This window comes from Danio aesculapii, chromosome 7 (assembly GCF_903798145.1).
Source record: "Danio aesculapii chromosome 7, fDanAes4.1, whole genome shotgun sequence".
Lineage (NCBI taxonomy): Eukaryota > Metazoa > Chordata > Actinopteri > Cypriniformes > Danionidae > Danio > Danio aesculapii.
Window position 1 is genome coordinate 19,042,611 of NC_079441.1, and position 20,698 is coordinate 19,063,308.

Sequence of the window (20,698 nt, forward strand, 5' to 3'; positions counted from 1 at the left end):
TGTCAAAAATAAGGTTTCTAAAAAATTCTTTATCAATGACACTTAACATCCAGATTCATGTCAGTTTTCAAATATAAACAATTATTTTGTTAAAGAAAGTGTCAGACATTTATTCTCAAAAGATTCTTCTATTTCGGGGTTCCCAAACCTTTTAGTTTGAAGGGCCAAAAGCCAAATATCATTGATAGCGGCGGATCAAGGATAAATATTTTCTATTTTACGTAAAGTTGCCATGGGTAATTTCCTAATTTATTTCCTAATAGTAAAATTAAATAGAAAACATAACTTTGAGTCATATTACCGAATGCAGTATAACTATGATTTGCTCACCAAAGTCCTCTATCCGTCGGGTGACAGTATGTACACCTAAAACTAAATCTGATTAATTGACACCATTTAAATTGAAATATTTAATTTCAGTTAGCTTTTTTGTAGCTTAACAATAAAACAAACAAATAAATAAAAGGTTCTATAAAATTTGACATGACGATCTCTAAACTATCCCCATCATTCTCCCTCTCTTCCTAGATAGGATGGCGGGCTACTGAAATTGCTACTGAAAATATATTATGTGTCTATCGATATTGTAGTTAATAAATTCAATATATTATTTATTCTAATATATTGGTGTATATAATTAAGTGTTTAAGAAATTATTTTCAGTAAGGTTCAGTATATATTTTAAATGCCAGATATTTGATGTGAATTTTAAATTACACCCTACACAATCTAAAAGTATGAGGCTATGTGGCCCAATAATGCCTTTTATCACATGGCCTCAATAAGTTTGTATTTATAACTTATAGCCATATGTTTGAAAATAACTGTTCTGAATTACTCCAATGTAGTCAGCTCCAAACTGTAGTATACCATGCTTGGAGCTATTCATTTAAAAGCATGTTCCCCATATTTCTGTAAATCTCTCTCTCTCTCTCTCTCTCTCTCTCTCTCTCTCTCTCTCTCTCTCTCTCTCTCTCTCTCCTCTCTCTCTCTCTCTCTCTCCTCTCTCTCTCTCTCTCCTCTCTCTCTCTCTCTCTCTCTCTCTCTCTCTCTCTCTCTCTCTCTCTCTCTCTCTCTCTCTCTCTCTCTCTCTCTCTCTCTCTCTCTCTCTCTCTCTCTCTCTCTCTCTCTCTCTCTCTCTCTCTCTCTCTCTCTGTTCTGTCCTGTCATTCCCTTTTTCCCAACCCCCTTCTCTCTCTGTATCTCCTCCTGGCACACACTAAATGATTATGCAGAAATTAAACCGTTAGGCGTGGTCCTGTGCTCAACTAAGGCTCTTCTGTGCATAGTTGGTCCTCAGCCAACGAAAGTGAATTCCTGGGTTTGACATGTACAATGCAGGGGTGGTATGTTTCCTCAAAGCCACCTTCATCAGCTTATCTCAGCGGGGTTGTATTTATGTAAAGTTTACAAAGCCGTCCGTTTCTACAAAAAGGTGCCTCAGCCGGTGCCTTTTTGCTGCAGGAAAGTGCTTTCAGTCAGGAAAAACAGCTTTCCACTGGCCCCTGAAAGCTGCTGGGCTCGAACCAGGAACCGCTTGCGTCAGATGCTGGGGGCAGGATAATGTCAGCAGCAAGTAAAGTTGTCAAAACAACAATAACTCTGGCGAGACTGACACGCAACAAAACCAGATCACTCCCATTATGTTCTGTAGAGCTATTTACACTTTAAGCGACCCATGCATTCCTTTTCTATATAAAGTAACTGACAAAGCAACTCCAGATACATGATTTTGCTAAAATATTTGGTGTAAGCCATATTTATTAGCATGCAAATTACGATTGATGCATTTTTTTATTGAAATTTAATTGATAAAAGTCTCCGTTGTTGACTAAGGCTACAGTAAAATGTTAATAATAATGTATTATTAACAGTATTAAGTATTACAATAAAAACTGTTTTTACGTGTTTTTAAAATGTAGCTTATTTCTTTAATGGCAAAGCTGTATTTTAAGATCATTTTAACATTTGTATATTATTCTTCCTGTCTCCGGTATCTCACAATTCTCCAGAAATCATTCTGATAGGCAGTTTTTGTGCTCAGGAAACATTTCTTTATTTATTTGGCTTCCTTGTAAAATATGATGACATGGTTTCCGCTACATTCATTCCTCTGTGGCGGGGCGCCACAACAAAAATCATCCCGCCACGGCTACATTGCAGCTTCTCATTTAAAACATTCAGTCTTTTTTTTTTTAATAGCGGGTTATAATCGCACCAAAATGCATTAAAAGGTAAGTGAATTTATAACAATGCAAACTTTTCTGTAACCGTAGTGGTGCTGTGCGCTATTTGTTTAACCCTTAAAGGTTACGTACTGACGGACTGACAGGTGCGTGATGCCTGAGGCCAGCAAACACGACGTAGCTTTCAGTTATGATGAACAGTTTCCTTAATTATACTTTATAGATAAAGGTCTAGGGTTCTGCATATTATGACTGTGTCTTGCTGGAGTTTATAACCGTTTCACTTTACTTTAGGATGCATTAAAGGGCACCTATGGTGAAAAATCTACTTTTCAAGCTGTTTGGACAGACATATGTGTAGATCTAGTGTATAGACCATCATATTGGGGTGATATAAACACACCCAGTCCTTTTTTTTTTTCAAATTTAACAACATAAAAACGGTGGACAAGTTGGAGCGGTTTTCAGACCGACCGCAACTTTACGTAGGAGTGCGGTCCCCCCGCCCACCGAATTGATTGACAGCTGCGCGTATTAACATGTCCCCCGGTAGTCACGTGTATAATCATATCAACAAGACAGGACGTGCGCAAAGCAACTGGCAATAAAAGGTCCGTTCAGTTTGCTAGGATCATCAATCATCATCAAATGTGATCAAGAAGAGTGAGTTTCAAATGTTTTAAAACAGAGCATGTGTGGAATGAATTACAGCGATTTACTTCATTAGCACAGCTGCGTGTCAGAACAATTATAAAGGAAGACGCTTCAGTCTCTGTTTGTGGACGTTAAATCAGGTTTATTTTGTACATTAACATAACAGATATCCATACAGCAGTGAGGATTAACCTGTATCCTGTCACATTTGCATGCAAAAAGAGTGCAAAGCTAAACGCGCTCTGTGCGCGCTACGTGAGATCTTCTTCCTCTAAGTCTGTCTGTTGTCTGATGCAGCCGAGGGAGGAGATTAAGGCACGCAAAAAGGCATGTAGAAACGGTAGGCGAGGAGGACTAGCCTTAAAGGTGCAGTATGACAAAACAACCCCCTAGTGCAAAAATGTATAAAATTGAATCTTGTAAAAGGTATAATGAAAAATCTGATGGGTGTTTTGAGCTGAAACTTAGACACATTCTGGAGACGCAAAACACATATTAAATCTGAAAAGGGTAACCTAAGTGCCCTTTAATACCGCTCTGTAGGTCTATTAGAGACATTCATAAATATTCCTAGCAAATCTTATATATTTTCTAGACATACTCGTTACATATACGCGCTAAATGGCACTTCAGCAGCGTTTATTTGAGAGCGCACAAGAAGATCTGCGCTTGAGAAGCGTATATTTGAGGGCGTGCAAGAGGTTTTGTGCACGAACAGAGAAAATTGGCGCGCAAGCATAACACCATAGGTAGATCTGTGTAAAAAAAAGGCCTGCCGCCACAGCTGGAAAAAATCGTTGAGGAAACACTGAACGATGATGATAAAAAGTTGTGTTGGGACCTACCTAAATGCTTTCTTGGGTTATTAATTAAAGATCTATTCTGTCACTGTTTGTGTAGCTTGCGTTAATGCATTCAGTGTAAAGCTGTACAATTAAACATTAAAAGATCATGATCTCAATTCAAATCCGAGCAACAGAAATGATAAATGATAATGATTTGCATGTTTAATAATGCTTTGAAGCGCTGCATTCAAATCTGTGTTTGAGATAAATTCAGTTTTAACACTTTCTTTTCAGTTAGTTACAAACAATTAAAGAGCCCATATTATGGGTTTTTGAAAATGCCCTTCCATGTAGTGTGTAACACAGCTCTAAGTGAAGTGAAATATCCAGCTAAGGCTTAAATCTGTAAGTGTACAGTGTTTAAAACTATTGATTCATCTATAAAAGAGTCGACTCATAGTGCTTCAAACGAGTCGCCTTGATAACGAGTCATTAGGTGTTTCGCGATGACGCAGCCACGAAACACAAGCCTCGCCAGTAGTTACGCGCGCAAACCAGGGAGATTTGAAACCTGCGGCCCCGCCCACTAACACAGAAAAAACACTAGACACACACACACAGACGCCGCGGTCGAATGAAGTCACGCTGTGCTCAGATGGATAATATTGACAGTCTCTACCCAAAGATGAGTTGTTAACCTGGTACAGTACACGCGGTTACTCTTTATATTCTCTTATCACATGTAAGCCACGTTAAAAACGCGACGCGTGCCGCTTTGTTTACGGATTTAACGTTAAAGGCTTTTGTGAGCTCGCGTTCCACTGCCGTTTGTCGTTGCTATGGCGATCGATCGTAAGCTAGGAGACAGGAGACTCGTGTCACTTTCCCTAGTTCTTCTGAGGAGCGTTGTGTGTGTGTGTGTGTGTGTGTGAGAGAGAGAGAGAGGAGAGAGAGAGAGAGAGACTCGCGTTCGCTTTCCCTAGTTCTTCTGAGGAGCGTTGTGGTGTGTGTGAGAGAGAGAGAGAGAGAGAGAGACTCGCGTTGCTTTCCCTAGTTTTTCTGAGGAGCGTTGTGTGTGTGTGTGTGTGTGTGTTGTGAGAGAGAGAGAGAGAGATAGAGAGAGAGAGAGAGAGAGAGAGAGAGAGAGAGAGAGAGAGAGAGAGAGAGAGAGACTCGAGTCGCTTTCCCTAGTTCTTCTGAGGAGCGTTGTGTGTGTGTGTGAGAGAGAGAGAGAGGGAGAGGGAGAGAGAGAGGGAGAGAGAGAGACTCGCGTCGATCTCCCCAGTTCTTCTGAGGAGGGTTGTGTGTGTGTGTGAAAAAAGCCTTACACTATGAAGCGCGTGTGCACTGTCACTACTTTTATATAGTTGATTACCAGCTGGGCATTTCACTCTGTCTCGTGCTGAAGCCTGTCACTGTCGACCAATCGCAGCAGGCTGTCATCGGTCCAATCAGCGCAGATTAGCTTCGAGCTGAGGAGGGGGTTGGGAACAAATGAATCGCTGAACGATTCATATGGGAGTCGTTGGGATAATTAGGTAAAAATAAATGCAGGTTATAAGACCATCAAAGTGTTTTATGACCTTGCATGCATATTAGACTGTTGTTGGAGACCCTTACAACCTAAATATGACCCTATTTCATGTATAATATGGGCTCTTTAAATAACACAGAAGTATAGTTCAGATACAAACACTGATGTTTTTAGTTAAGATTAAAAACACACAAATGCTTACAATAAGCTACTTAGCAAAATGCTATTATAAACAGATATACTGAGAACATTCTGGAATATCAGCGATTAAAATTAGAGAGCTTATTTTAGATATACCTAAAAAAAAAAAAAAAAAATATATATATATATATATATATATATATATATATATATATATATATATAAAAATAAATGTTATTGGCTGATTGCAAAATTTTTACTGCAACCAAAACCGCTCGCAATGGCAGAAGCATTCTAAATATTTGCTTTACATATCTTACCTTAAAACTGTCTGGTTCTTACTATTTTCACTGACCCGGCATTAACAGAAGCTTCAGTGTCATTTTAATGAAAAAAATGGGTGCGAGGCATCCTACATAAAGCAGGATGAAGAGTCAGCACTGACAGGGCCATCTCTGGGCTAGAGCCAGGACTGGAGCACTTCTCAATGGAAGCTTCCAGATTGTTACTGCTGAACATCTTTTGATCGGATTTTTCTTTCTCTCCCTCTTTCTCTCAGGCTTCGTGCACTTTCCAGTGGAAGCAGCTTGTCTTCCCCTCCTGCCTCTCCTGCTATGCCAAAGTACAAGCTGGCCGAGTATCGATACGGCCGAGAGGAGATGCTAGCACTTTATGTCAAAGACAACAAGGTGAGAAAAAGATTGAAACAAATCTGCCTATTTTTAAGCTTAGGTGATTTCCCAGCATTTAGTGTGCCATGATTGGGCCTGCTTGTTTACCTCATAACAAGTCTTAATGTCATAAGGGCTTGCTTATAGTTAGATTAGTTACCATTTTTTGATAAATGCGTGTTTTTAATTTGTCATTCACCCATTTTAAACGATTGTAAGATTTTGATCAGGAAATAATCTCTCTTGTAACGTTGGTTGAGTGACCCGGTACACACAGCCCTGGCCATCCATTGCCAGCGGAACCATGGACATCTATAGCCATATTAAAGTAATGACCTTATATTAGTTGTGTTTTAGATAATGCAAATTAAATCTGAAGCCTGGAGATAACCCAAATGTGAATGTATTATTTACACTGGCTGTAAGGAACCATGTAAACACAAACTATGTGTGACAGAAAACTGGACTACCATATTACAATTTTTAACCAATGTTTTCCCAATTATTTATAAATGCTAAATAAACCATGTGATGATATTTGTGGAACATCACAGATATGTAACACAGGCTATTTTACCTGGTTGGTGGACATGGTTTTTATACGAGGTGTCCACTTACACCAGCTCTGTAATTGCATTGATTTGGCCAGTACAGCAACAGTTTAATGACACTAGCTATGTTTCCATCCACCTAGTTTTATGCACATTTTAGACATGCACATTTAAAAAATGGTTGCTGGAAACGCCATGATGCTCTTAAATTTTGAAAATGTGCATAAAAAATCATATGCACATAATTGAGTAGGATACACTTTATCAATAAGAAAAGATGCACATGAACTGCGATGGAAACACTTACTCAACAAATTCCAGTATGCGCATTAAAAAAGGTCATGTGATTTTGTTATTAGAGATCATGTGAAGATAAAAATGTGTGTGAATGGACAAACCAGTTTCAGTATTAGTGTTATTATATTATTAATGACCTCCAGAATAGTCAAGAGCGTCTGTGCTCCGCATCCCACGCCTTCAAACATCACCATTCGTTCATTTCATGTCGTCATGTGTCTTCTGAGGCGCAAGTCATTTATTACTTTATCATTGTACGATGTCTAATGTGAAACATCGCAATGGACAATGGCATCGTCGTCGTAGGCGGCAGTGAATTAATTGTTTATGAATAATTAATTAATTCATAGCGAATTAATTATTTGTAGCCTATTTTTTCAACTACCTGAGCCGCATGGTCTTTGTTTTACCCATAACCAAATCGTAAATAAATGAAGATAAGTTACACACAAATGACCACCTGTCAATCACTTTTTCTGTGGGCGCCGACAAACTTGGTTGGTAAAAAAAGTGCACAATCAACAGGAACTAACCAACAGTATCTGAGGTTTTTGCTAAAATTTCTAAGTACAAGTGAAAGCGAAAGATTGAAGCAGTGTACTGACGCTGTGACACGTTACCTGATAGAATCAAAAGACCAAAGAGTCGTTAGATGGAGACAAGATGAATCAAATATCATGTTTAACAACTATAGTGAGACGCGATCCAGAGGTACATCCTTGATAAACTGACTACATGGAGCTCAGACGAGCGCATCACTGTGTGTGGCTCAGCATCGTGATGTCTGTCGGCCATCGGCGATGGATGATGGCATCGTCTAAGGACCCAATCCTACTGTTTACTGAGTGTAACCACAGATACAGGGAAACTGGAGTGTTTAAGTCACGTCGATCAGCTGGTTTGTCTATAAGCTGACATATGAGCGATCCGCTGAAGAATTGTGGCTTTAAAACCTTCCAGTATCCCTGTATCTGTGGTTACTCTCAGTAAACAGCGGTGAGTTCGGTGAACCGATGAGCTTCACGGCCAATCACAGTAGGCTTGGGCGGTATCCAAATTTTTATACCGTCAAACCTCCTCCCTATTTTACCTCGGTATATGGTATTACCGTGCATAATAAAAAAAATTATGATGTAAGGCTCAGACAGGGTCACCGAACTGTTGGCTTGTGCCTAAACCATTCAGAAACTGAATACCGTATATGCGACCTTCGATTCGTGGTCACCTGTTTTTCTTGTTCGTATTAGAGATCTGCGCGGGACGCTCTTTCTCATTCACACACATACAGACACACACACACATAGACAGCACCAAGCCAGTGACGCACAGCATCACGCTCTCCCTCATTCACACACACATAAACACACACATAGACAGCACCAAACAAGCGACTCAGCATCACGCTCTCATTCACACACAAACACACATGCACACACACACACACACATAAACAGCATCCACGCTGTTTGTGATCGCTCGCTCATTAGCGATATTGTTAGACTGCCCACTCCTGTTCAAATTACACCAGAGTTACCGACCGCTCCTGCGCTTTATTCGGAAATTTATTCCTGCAATTTCAGTATCGATTGGTAATGAATTCCAGTATCGTGATAACCCTAGTTGCTTTAAATCTTCTTTTGGTCCGTCAGGTAATAGGATTTCTATAAAACATTATAGTTTTAGTATAGGTTGAGTAAAAAAAAAAAAATTATGTTTATTTGTTTGTTGTCACTATCTTGAGTTATTCCATCAGATTTATTTAAATATTGAAATGTGACTGCAAGTTTAAATGTTACTCTTATTGAAACTTTTGTTGTTTTTGGGGTATGTCAGAGGACAGTCTTCACCTTTAATAATGGAAGAGGGCCATTTGCATGTTAAATCAAAAAAGCCTTTTTTTAATAATTATTTTTTCGAAGTTTTCACCTTTAATATACAGGACAGTAGAGAGTATTGACAGGAAAGTGTGGGGAGTAGAGAGGGGAAGGTTCGGCACAGGACCATGAGGCGGGAATTGAACTCGGCTCACCATGAGCACCGGAGTGCATGTGTCGACGCACTAACCACTACACCACTAGTGCCGACTCAAGAAAGTTTTTTTAAAGTTTCAGTGAAAAAAGATTTGATTGCCATAAGCTATCGCATACCTTTTCAGTTTCTGTCTCTTCATGTTTGTAAATTTCATTTGCCGAATATGATAACATGTCATAAAAGTGTGTTATCTGCAATATTTGTAGAATACAAAGGTTGTGTTTGTAAATGTCATTTTGTTAGTGTTTTGTGGATGCTGTTAAGCCGTGAACGGATTTTCTCTGTCGAATGTCTCTTAAAGAGATAGTTTACCCAAAAATGAAAATGTTCTCACACTTAAGTGGTTCTAAACTTTCTTCTGTTGAACACAAAACAAGATTTTCTGATGAACGCTGGAAAAAGTTCAGCCTTTGACATCCATGGTCGAAAAAAGAAAATACTATGGAAGTCACTGGCTGTTTCTTCCAGTGTTATTCAGTATATTTTTCTTTGTGTTCAACAGAAGAATTTCTTGGGTGAACTGTCCCTTTAATGGATGTCTTTTAGTGGTAGTTTTTAGTTCACATAGCCTGAGGTTTAACACACAGTGCGTCTTGTACATGTTTCCACTGGTTTTCTTTCAACATGCAAAATCTGTCTTGCCAGTACTGACACAAGTCATAAAGGTTTCCACGGGCAACAGCAGCACCAGGGCTCTGTTGCAACAGAAATAGACTGTAGAAACTGTGCCTTAAGATAATGATTTACTATAGTTTTTTATTGCAGGGAAACTATTCAGCGTGCACTGATAAAGCATGGATAGTTTTGATGTGTTTGAAGAAATCCAGCCACTAAAGTCTTTGTAGGACCTGATTTGAAAGGAGCACTCAAAATATTTTCATTTATTTTCCCACTATGTTTGGGAAGTCTATTTGATCGTTACGTCTAAAGGTTGAGCATTTATAGTCCGCTGCAGGAAGCCACGTCAACATTGACTACATTTCCCTAGGGCAGAAGTAATAACAAACTTTCTTTGGAAAGTGAGCATTTGGAAGTATGTATGGCATTATTTTCACATACTTGGATCGCTCTTTATTTTGATTGGATAATGTATTAACAAAGCTGTGTACGATTGACAGATGTTAATGTTTGACCAATAATGTTTGCCTCATTTCTTATCTTTTATTACAAGTTTAGTTTTAGACTTGTTTGTTCAGTTCATGTGGAGTTTGATATCTAAAAAAGATGTATGATGATAGTTTAGTCTAGGTTTATAACATTTCAGCAGTCTTGTGGTCTTAAGAAAGGGATCTTCATGAAGTGATTCAGTTACCCACTTGTTGAGCATCCCCTGGAGGCTGTGCCATATTAAGAGTGCATGAATGCAACTTTGGAATTTACCAGAAACGAGCCACACCAAATATTTGTGACTGGTAAAGACTTATATTTTACCAAGAAATGAACATTTACACCCTCAATTGGTTCCAATCCTTTGTGTTTTTTTTGGATATTTTGAAGAAGATATTTTGAAAAAAGTAAAAAAAAAATTGTAGGTTCCATGTGACGTCACACAGAGGTGCAGCCGCTATTTTTGTGACCGAATTGTACTATGCTGTCAATCTGCTGTGGTGCTGAAATAGCTGAATTATGTTGCTTCAGTAGCACCAGTAAACTTAACAACTTTTCATTACATAAATGTGCCCCTTACAATAATGTGCTTTACCAACAGGATATTCAGTTCTGTGATCATGCTTGCGCTACTCAATTAATGGTAACCCTTTGTGGCGACAGCATAAACCGCACCGCTTGACTTTCTTTAATCAGACCCCCTAGTTTTTCTTGATTCCGCGATTTATGAATTCAACGCAAAATCAACAAAAACTCGCAAATTTTCGTGATCCTGCAAAATTTTTAATTAAACGCAAAAAAATCGCAAAAAATGTAAATAATCTCAGAAATCCTCAAATTTTAAACCATATAATCAAATTATGTTTATTTCAGTTTGTATTTATTGTTTTTCATGACTTATAGACGTTGCATGCGCAGTGCATGTGGTGTATTTGGGTGCAGTAATCAGTGATGAAGCGTGAGTGATTTACATGTGAAATCAATGCAAAGATGGCATCCTGGGACGCAAATTGAGAGTTTTGTGCGTTTGACATGCTTCAGACTGCAAAAGAATGTGTGAGCCAACATCAAACAGATAGAGATTGGTTCACGGATGACTGCCGCTGGACGTGACTGAATTGAAGGACATTATTTGTGCTTTACATGTGTGGCTGGTATTATGATGTGCGTCAAATCGATAAATGATTTCGTTTAACTTTTTCTTGTAGATAACGAGAGAAAACAAGTCCCTGCCATTGACGAGTTTTATGGCAATGTTTATGGCTGTGTTTTAGGTGTATTACGGTAGGGACAGAGCCCTAACGCATGTTCTATGTGTGAGGTACATGATGTCAGATGCTCCGGGGAGTGAAATCTGACAAAGTAAGATCGTGGATAAAAATAAGAGTTATACAACCTTTCTTTGGCTTAATCCCTACCATTTTAGATTTGTTTTAGATCTTGCCTTGACAAGAGAAATAAAGCTATATTATTATAATTTGTGACAGATTGCAAATATATATATATATATATATATATATATATATATATATCTGTTTATTACTGGATATTGGCATGCTGTTTTTGTTATAATCACGGTTAAAGTGTGTATCTATGTGTAAACTATGTAGACATGCGAGCCCCATGTGCGATCTGCCGTGTTTATTTCACAAATAAATATTGTGTTAAGTTAATTTCTGAGATTTACACCACTTTCTGTGATCATGTTCACTTCATCTTCAAATACATTTTGAATGATAAACACATTCCGATGTGTAATCTTTATTTCTATAGCGCTTTTACAATGTAGATTGTGTCAAAGCAGCTTAACATAGAAGTTCTGGTAAATTGAAACTGTGTCAGTCCAGTTATCAGAGCTGAAGTTCAGTTTAGTGTGGTTTTAATTTCACTGTTGGAAGTCCAAACACTGAAGAGCAAATCCGTCAATGCGCAGCTACACAAGTCTCAATTAAGCAAGCCAGAGGTGACAGTGTCAAAGAACAAACTTCACCAATTGACCAAAGTGCAGGGAAAAAAAACCTTGAGAGAAACCAGGCTCATTTGGGGAAGACCATTTCTTCTCTGAACAAGAAGCTTGGCTAGAGCTGCAGTAGTGATAGCCTTCACTGTAAATGCCCAGGGAGCTTCACTGCTGTTTGCATTGGATTGTGAACATTTTAGATATACGTTTCACCAGTGTTGGGGTTATTACTTTACTCAATGGTTTAGCAGATCACCAGAATGTATTTGCTTTAAAAACTGTTGTTTTTGGGTGAGTTTTCTAATCACTAGTAATGGGCTGCATTTCCTAATTTTTGTGGCCACATCAAACAGTAGTAAACCTGTGAATAAATGTACAGAAAAGAAAGTTGAGACAGAGACGTCACAGATTTGGAGGAGCAAAACACAGTTCAAAGTATCATCAGTATTTCTTTATTCTTTAGCAAAATATTGATTTCATTTAGTCTCATTTATATGCGTTGTGGTTGTGAGTGTGACCATATCAGACACACACATGATCATTTTGGTTCCCGTGAATAACCATTGACTATTTGAGAGGGAAAAACAAACACTACAGATGTCAGTGGTTACAGATTTCTGGCTATTTTCAAAAAATATTTTGTGTTCAGCAGGAAAACGCATGTTTAACACAAGTATAAAATGTGAGTAGATGATGACAGACTTTTTATTTTTAGGTGAACTATCCCTTTAAATATGACTTGGAACTACTTGCGCAGTCCAAACTTTTGCGTAATTAAAATGCTTCTCAGTCTTGCAGGTTTGAACCTTCTGATATTTTTCAGTCCATCGTTTGCAGCAGTCGAGTGAGTCATTGTCTTGGACTGTGTGTGTGTGTTTTCAGGTCCCAGAAGAAATGCAGGATAAGGAGTTTGCTGCTATTCTGCAGGATGAGCCTCAGCAGCCTCTGGCACTGTTGCCTCTCACCGAAGAGGAGCAGGTGAGAGACACACTTACACCTCTGGCATTCTGAGCTGATTACACACTCATAAAACACACAGTCCTGTGAAAGTAAGCTGAAATGGGGCTGCCAACACTTTCTTTTTATCTGCGCCGATCTTGTGGTTTTTGGTGTGGTCCTGTTTTCATTCCACGTGTTGTTGTTGTTTTTTTGCTTTGCAGAGGAACTTCTCCATGTCTGTCAACAGTGTGGCTGTGCTGAGGCTTATGGGCAAAGGGGGCGGGGCCGTCCCTGCTGGGGTGAACCGAGGCAGAGGCAGTGTGAGAGGCGGCAGAGGCAAGTCTATCTATTTTTGTGTACATGTGTTTAAATTATTCATGTATTGGCGAAGATGCTGAAGTTCTTCATGCCGTGTGTTTAGGTCGAGGAAGAGGAGAGAGCGGATTCTACCAAAGAAGCACAGAGGAAGGAGAAGGCGGTTTTGCTCGTAGCGTTCGAGAGATCCATCGGAGCCAGAGCTGGGATGACCGGTATTGTTTTAATTTAGTTTCGCTTTGGTTCTCGCAGTTTGTTGTCTTGGCACTCGTATTGAGATGCAAAAGTTTTTTTTTTATTTAACAGGGTTCCCATGGGCCATGGTTTTTTAAAGGTGCTGTATGTAAGTTTTGACTCTTCTAAAGCATAAAAATACCATAATATGTTTGCAGATATTTAAGAAATATGCTAAGTGAACATTCTTATCTGAAAAACAATGCTGAAATTAGTTATTTCGCTTTGAAAATGTCTATTACGTGCTGGAACGGCTGTCTTTGTTTTGGTTCTTTTAACCTACCCGATGCCAGTTTAGCCAATTATATTTCAGCACCCCGGATTGCCTTGGTGGGAAAACCACGTATTTTATTCGTTCAGTCAGGAAGGCTCTAAAAGCATGTGTCAGTGACTGAAATGCGACCTCCAGTGGACAGTAGCAGACCTTGAAATGAGACGCAGATTCAGAGTTCCACATGAGGTTATTAATTAGCAAATAATATAAATATTATGAAAGTAATCATTAGGTGAGCAGATTACATGATGAGATTTGCAGTGATAAGCAATTTGGCTGTTTGGACCAAAAGAAACATGACAGAAATTTAAATACAGCCATTCAAAAGCACAGAATAGTGCACTTACTGCACTCCAACAAAATGGTAATGTTTATAATCTAATTAATACATATTAAACCTCTTTATTAAATGTACATGCTGAATCACTGGTATGTGTTGGCTTGCACTGAGTCACAGTTCTAAAGGGAAATTTTTAAATGATTCATTTTATTTTCATGATTTGAGGTGAACTATCTGCTGCTGCTTTCAGTAGTATGGCAATAAATGTCATATAAAATGGCATTCAAACTCACATTGTTAGCGTTTAACACTGACAATGATCACCACCTCATGTGCTTTATTCAGTTTATCCTGTTGTTCAGCTGCAAGAAATAGAAGCTGTTTCTAAAATATAAACTTCAGGTATTGGTTAAAACAAAAACTCCTTTTAATATGGGAAATATTCCTTCTATCACGTGTCGTTGCTTTTATTTAGAACACATTTAAATCGGCCTTTAGGCTCGATAGTCAGGCTCGCTCCTATTGGTGTGATCAGTCTGGCAACCCTTGCTTGCATGTGTTTTGAACCATGTGTGTAATACCTAGTCCAACCACTGGGTGTCAAACTTGCATATCGCACCTTAAAGAAGTTTTTTCCAGATGTTGAAAGTCAAGGAATTTAAATATATTATATATAATATATATATTATATATAATTTTTTTGTTGGTCCAAGTCATGGAATACCAGGGATTTTTGTTTGTCGCTTTAATTTTAGGTTTCATTTAGCAATTTTTTTAATATTACATATTTTTTAATGCCAAAATAATTATGGTTAGACAACTTTTCAGCATGATTCCATGTCTTTCATGCTTGTCTTCTAGCGGTCACTTAAGTCAAATGTAGTCACTATACTGTACCTGTTCATTACGATTAAATTTTAGGAGCTTTTGCTTCAAAATTACGACTGGGTGTTAAAAAGTAGATGACAAAAACTATTTGTAAATTTTGTAAATCTACTGTAAAGCTATCAGCTATAGGAGAGGGAGCTCTTCAAAGACATAAAAACAGTAAGTACCAAATATTCTTTTAAATTATCCATTGTTGTTCTCATAGTGGCTATAACAGTCCTACAAACTTGTATTCAAGCTAAAACCATTTTAAAATCATGCAGAACACAACAGCGACCAGTTTTAACTTTCATTATAGATCATTGAATTTCTGCTTTTAAGTCGGGGATAAATCAGGGAATTTGATATTTGGCTTGTATGGGAACCCTGTTTTAATCTGATCAGCATAAGCCTAGAGTTAGAGGCCTGTTGAGACTAAACAAAGGCTCTTTTGATAAGCTTCTGTTTTCCTTCTGCAGAAGTGAAAGACGTTTTGAGAAGCCCCTGCGGAGGGATGGAGTGCGTGTTGGTTTTGAGGAAGGGGCTCCGGGTGTCAGAAAGGAGTTCATGCGCTCTGATAGTGACAACTGGCGCACACTGAGAGAGGAGCAGGAGGAGGAGGATGCGGGAGAGACCGCTGGCGTCAGCTGGAGACTCACTGTTGCAAAAAGAGAAGGTAATGCAATGCACATTTCACATTTATATGCAGAAAATGTCATCTGCAAGAAATCCTGTAAATTTTGCACCATTAGCTTGGATTTTGGGTGAAATTCAGCGATGGAGTCACAGAATTCTGTCTGCTCAACACAACTGCCTGTTTTTCTGTTCATTGTAGATCATGGAAATACAGCATTTTAGTCAGTGAAAGTTGAATTTTACTTTTGCCATTTTATATTAAAGTGTATGTATGTGTGTGTGTGTGTATATGTATATGTGTGTGTATATATATATGTATATATATATATATATATATATATATATATATATATATATATATATATATATATATATATATATATATATATAAGTGTGTGTGTGTGTGTGTGTGTATGTATGTATATATGTATGTATGTATATATGTATGTATGTATAGTTTAAGATGATAATTACATGTTTCTTTTTACCTTGAATGCTGGTAAATGTAGCATTGGAGACTTTCAAAGCAAAATTAGGTTCAATTTAAGTATTAACATGTATTAATGTCATTTAATTTATTATTCTTTTTTAGATGGTGGTCCACGCTCGGCTGGCTGGCGAGAACATACCGGTCCTGGTGAAGTTCGCCGCAGGAAGTTTGACTTTGATTTCCGGGATGGAGGGAACGAGGGAGGCCGAAGAAGAGCAGGCAGTGAAGGAGCAGAGGACGACCGAGACGGTCTGCCTGAGTGGTGCACTGATGAAGAAGATGGAGAAATGGGAACTTTTGATTCATCTGGAGCGTTCATGTCTATTAAGGTGAGACCGTAAGATCTAATTTCTTTTTTATGGCTGATCTATGGTTTTCTTTTCTTTATATAATTTTTTTTTGTATTTTCCTAGAAGGGCTCGAAAGATCCAATTCTAGAAGAGGAGTTCCAGGGGTTAGAAGATGAGGAAGAGGAAGATGCTCATCAAGAGATGAAGAATGGCATGGGTGCTGAAAAAACTGAGAAAGGTTGGAAAAGCAATTGAATGATTGGATAGTTTACCTAAAAATGAATATATTTATCTAGTCGATCTCCGGTTGAGCAAGACGTAGGTGACTTTTTATTCACTGCAATATGCTAGAAGATTTTCCCAATCAGCCGACTTAATTGATTCATAAAATACAGGCCAGTTGCTTCTGGCATTTTGAGTGCTAAAATATATACAGGCAAAACAAAATTAAAACCCATAGCTCTCAACGATACATTATGAAGTGAAATAAGATTTATACAATATTTAGAACCATATTATTTTTAAAGTTAATGTAAGTAATTAGGGGTGTGACGAGACGCTTACTCCATGAGACGAGACAGGAGATTGGGGTCATGAGAATGATATTTTTACACAGTTTTTAAGAAATCTTCATTGATGAAATTAATGACTGGAAAATCGTCTTTTATATATAATTTTAAAAATTAGCAAAAAATTTACTGATAAATGAACGGAAATGGAAAAAATTGTTAAACAATTCAGGTGCTTTAAAATAAAAATATTAATGAATGATATTCATTCATTCATTTTCTTTTCGGCTTAGTTCCCTTATTAGTCTGGGGTCGCCACAGCGGAATGAACCGCCAACTTATCCAGCATTTTTTTTTATGCAGCGGATGCCCTCCCAGCTGCAACCCATCACTGGGAAACACATACACACTTATTCACACACACATACACTACGGACAATTTAGCCTTCCCAATTCACCTGAACCACATGTCTTTGGACTTTGGGGGAAACCCACGCGAATGCAGGGAGAACATGCAAACTCCTTCTTGCTGTGAGGCGACAGCACTACCTACTGCGCCACTGCATCGCCCCATGAATAATATTTTATTTCTATTTTTCTATTTAGTTTTGTTTTAACGAATTCTATGCAGTAAAGGACATCCCCTGGTCAGCTTCACATAAGAAATCACTCCTTTCCACAAATTGAACTGAAAGTTTATTTAATTTTTGGTATTTCCTTTTTAATTTTTTAGCAGTTTTACTTTCATTCAGCAAGATTTTATTCCCCCGTCACAAACTCTGAGCTACTGAATGCAAATATGAAGTAAGGACTGATAGGAGAGAGTTGTTTTAATGTAATTTGATATTGCACATCGACAGCATAAACGTGTGTTCGGTGATGATGAAGACATGTGTCTCGAGTCTCCAGAAGTTCACTCTGTGTGTGAGAGATGTGTCTGTGGTCTTTTACTGACTCTGTAGGTTCAGAGAATAGTGTCAAACAGCCGTGTGTGTATGTCTTATTTCGCTAAATGCGGCTAAAAGGCCTACATGACAGTAATAGTTTGATTAGGGTCTTTACTCTGCACTTCAATAAAGTCTCAATTCCATCTGTGTTTATGATGATTATGACTTTGAGCAAATCTAAAGCACTGTTCCATCGCATGGACATGAAGCATGGTTAAAGTTTGTGGCTGCAACTGTAGCCTCTGTAGCCATTAAAAAAGAAAAAAAAGAAAAAAAAACTATTATGTCACATTCGCCTGCCCAACCGAGTGACACGCGCAACTCCCGAGGCCAGCCTGCCCTGGTTTTCCAGGTGTGTGCAAAGCACTTGATTTGCCGTTCAAATCAAATCCTGCCTCCAATCTTCAGTGCTAAATTCACCCTCGCGCTCCATCACATTATCATATCTCACGAGACACCTTTTTTCACCTCGACGAGAAGTCTGATTGCGATTTAATCTCGCGAGATCTCATCATACAAGCTCTTGTCACATCCCTAAAAGTAATGTTTAATTTCTTGCCCAGGCTTACTGTTTAATGACCTGAGAAAATTTAACCATATCGCTTCAGTGCAGTTAATTGAGATATAATTTGAGATGAAAGTATCCAACCAAGGATGTTTTCAAGGAGCTTTGTTCCATTGATTTTTATTAGTGACATGTATTTGCCATAAAAATAGCCTTTGTTGCTTATATGGCATTAAATAAATATACATCATCATCATCATCTGTTCCATTGATTTCATGGCTGTCTCTCTTTTTCTATATCTCTCTTTCTCTCGATAGATGTCATCGACTCTGCTGCAGTCTCTGAAACTGAAGTGAAACTGGTTTCTCCTTCAACTTCTCCTCCTCTTCCTCCCTCTCTTCCTGCTCCCGTCTCCGAAGCTCTGCCCTCTGCTGCCCCCTCTGGCCTGGAGGAGTCTCCGCCTGCCCCCTCCATTCCCCACAAACTACCAAGTGAAGGTAAAGAGGACTTTTTTTTTAAATCATCCCCTACAATTGTATAGATGGTTTGTGCTTTAATTATGCATGTTTTGTGTGTGTGTATAGTGTTATCAGAGGCCATGTTAGATTTGAGCCCCAGTGCCTCCTCCAGTCTGCCTTCATCGCCTCCCTCTTTGTCCTCTGCTGCTACTGACCTCCCGCCACCGGGAGGTGATATCGAGGACGACGAGGGCATGAAGCACCTGCAACAGGTACTAGAAAACAGACTGGTTAATATCTGACTAAATTTCATAATGTAATGATCTAAAAGTGAGTTAGTAAAATTTAAGTTATTGATGTAATATCAATTGAATGTTAAAGATGCTGTATGCAAGATCGACACCCAGTGATTGGACTAGATATTGCACTCCAAATTTAAAACACTTTTTCACATGGTCGCTCCTCCGACAACTCCATGCAGTTGCCAGATTTACGACACCAACAGGAACGAGCGTGCCTGCCTATCAAACCTACACCATGACTCTAAGCGAGGGCACACAATAGAAGGAATATTTTCTATGTTAAAAGGAGTTTTTCTTTTAAACCATCACCTGAAAATTTTTAGAAATGGTTTGTATTTCTCATCGCTGAACAACAGCATTTGACAATGATCACCTCAGGTTCTGTGTGCTTTATTCAGTGTTAAATGCTACCAATGTTAATTTGAATACAGTTTTACATAACATTTATAGCCATATTGTAAGCAGCAGCAGATAGTTTACCTCAGATCTTGAAACTAAACATTCAGTTTGTTGAACTATATAGTTAAATGTAGCTGTAGAGCTGTGCCTCAGTGCAAACCAACAAACACCAGTCACTCAGCATGTACGTCTAATAATGTTAAAGAGGTTTAATATGTTATGATTAGATTCTAAAGCTTACCATTTTGTTGAAGTGCAGTGCACTATTCTGTACTTCTGAATGGCTTTATTTAAATGTTTCTGTCATGTTGCTTCTGGTGCCGACAGCCAAAATGCTTATCACTGCAAATTGTGTCGCGTTGCATATTGTTATGATACGGTGTTGATATGTATTCTACTCAGCTAATGTTTACATTCATTCATTAGTTTTCCTTTGGCTTAGTCCCTGATTTGCCAGGGGTTGCCACAGTGGAATGAATCACCATGTTTACATTTGTAATATTCTTATTATTTGCTAATTAGCAACCACTTCATGTGGATTTGCATTACTCTGAATCTGCGTCTCGTTTCAGAGGCTGTGGTTTTGGATGCATACGTTGAGACAGCCTTTATGACTTGAAATGAAATATACTGTCCTTTTTCCACCCAGACAACCTGGGCTGCTGATATATAATTGGCTAAACTGACAGTGGGCAGGTTTAAGAGACCAAAACAAACACAGACATTCCGACATTTAGCTGACTTTAGTGTTGTTTTTCAGATATAAAAAGGTGTGTTCACTTAGCATGTTTGTTACATATCTGCAAACTTATTATGGTATATTTTAATGCTTTAGATGAGTCAAAAGTTTACAGCACCTTTAATAACAACATGGGCCAACAGTATTCACCAACTTGGTTGGGCTAAATTGCTAACCCTCTCGAATGTGAAATGATTACCAATCACAGAGGGTTTGATTATTGACCTTATTCTTCAATGCAGAAGTATGCTCGTTTTTGCAATTGTTTTAAAACTTCTGATTCAGTTGCCAATGAGAGAAATGACTAGGGATAATAAGCGGCAGAAAACAGTCAAACGACTTGCTCTACAAACTAGTGTTTGCATGAATATATAGACAAAGCAGAATCATATAATAAGAAAATATCAGTTTGCAACATCCAGCAACAAAATGAGCTGTTTTTAATGTCTAAAAATGAATGGAAATCAATGAGAGCGGAAGTCTCAAGCCAAAATGATTCAAATTAAATCATAAATCCCACAAGATGAGTCCCACTTGTCTGCGCCCACTTGTTTGCAGAGAATAAGGTGAATACAATTATTGTATATTTAGGGTCT

At 38.3% G+C, this 20,698-nt stretch overlaps 1 protein-coding gene across 6 annotated transcripts in view; it reads left to right on the forward strand.

Annotated features, from left to right (window-relative positions):
• Positions 1-20,698, forward strand: part of gigyf1a (GRB10 interacting GYF protein 1a) — a 54,119-nt gene that overhangs the window by 9,580 nt on the left and 23,841 nt on the right. For 5 of the 6 annotated variants that reach the window (XM_056461223.1, XM_056461224.1, XM_056461227.1 and 2 more), the window contains exons 4-12: positions 5,860-5,989; positions 12,800-12,895; positions 13,078-13,192; positions 13,278-13,386; positions 15,306-15,502; positions 16,055-16,281; positions 16,366-16,480; positions 18,522-18,701; positions 18,789-18,934. In XM_056461223.1, the coding sequence (XP_056317198.1) occupies positions 5,860-5,989; positions 12,800-12,895; positions 13,078-13,192; positions 13,278-13,386; positions 15,306-15,502; positions 16,055-16,281; positions 16,366-16,480; positions 18,522-18,701; positions 18,789-18,934 (1,315 nt within the window). The remainder of the gene's footprint in view (positions 1-5,859; positions 5,990-12,799; positions 12,896-13,077; positions 13,193-13,277; positions 13,387-15,305; positions 15,503-16,054; positions 16,282-16,365; positions 16,481-18,521; positions 18,702-18,788; positions 18,935-20,698) is intronic. The other variant, XM_056461225.1, reaches the window with a different exon arrangement.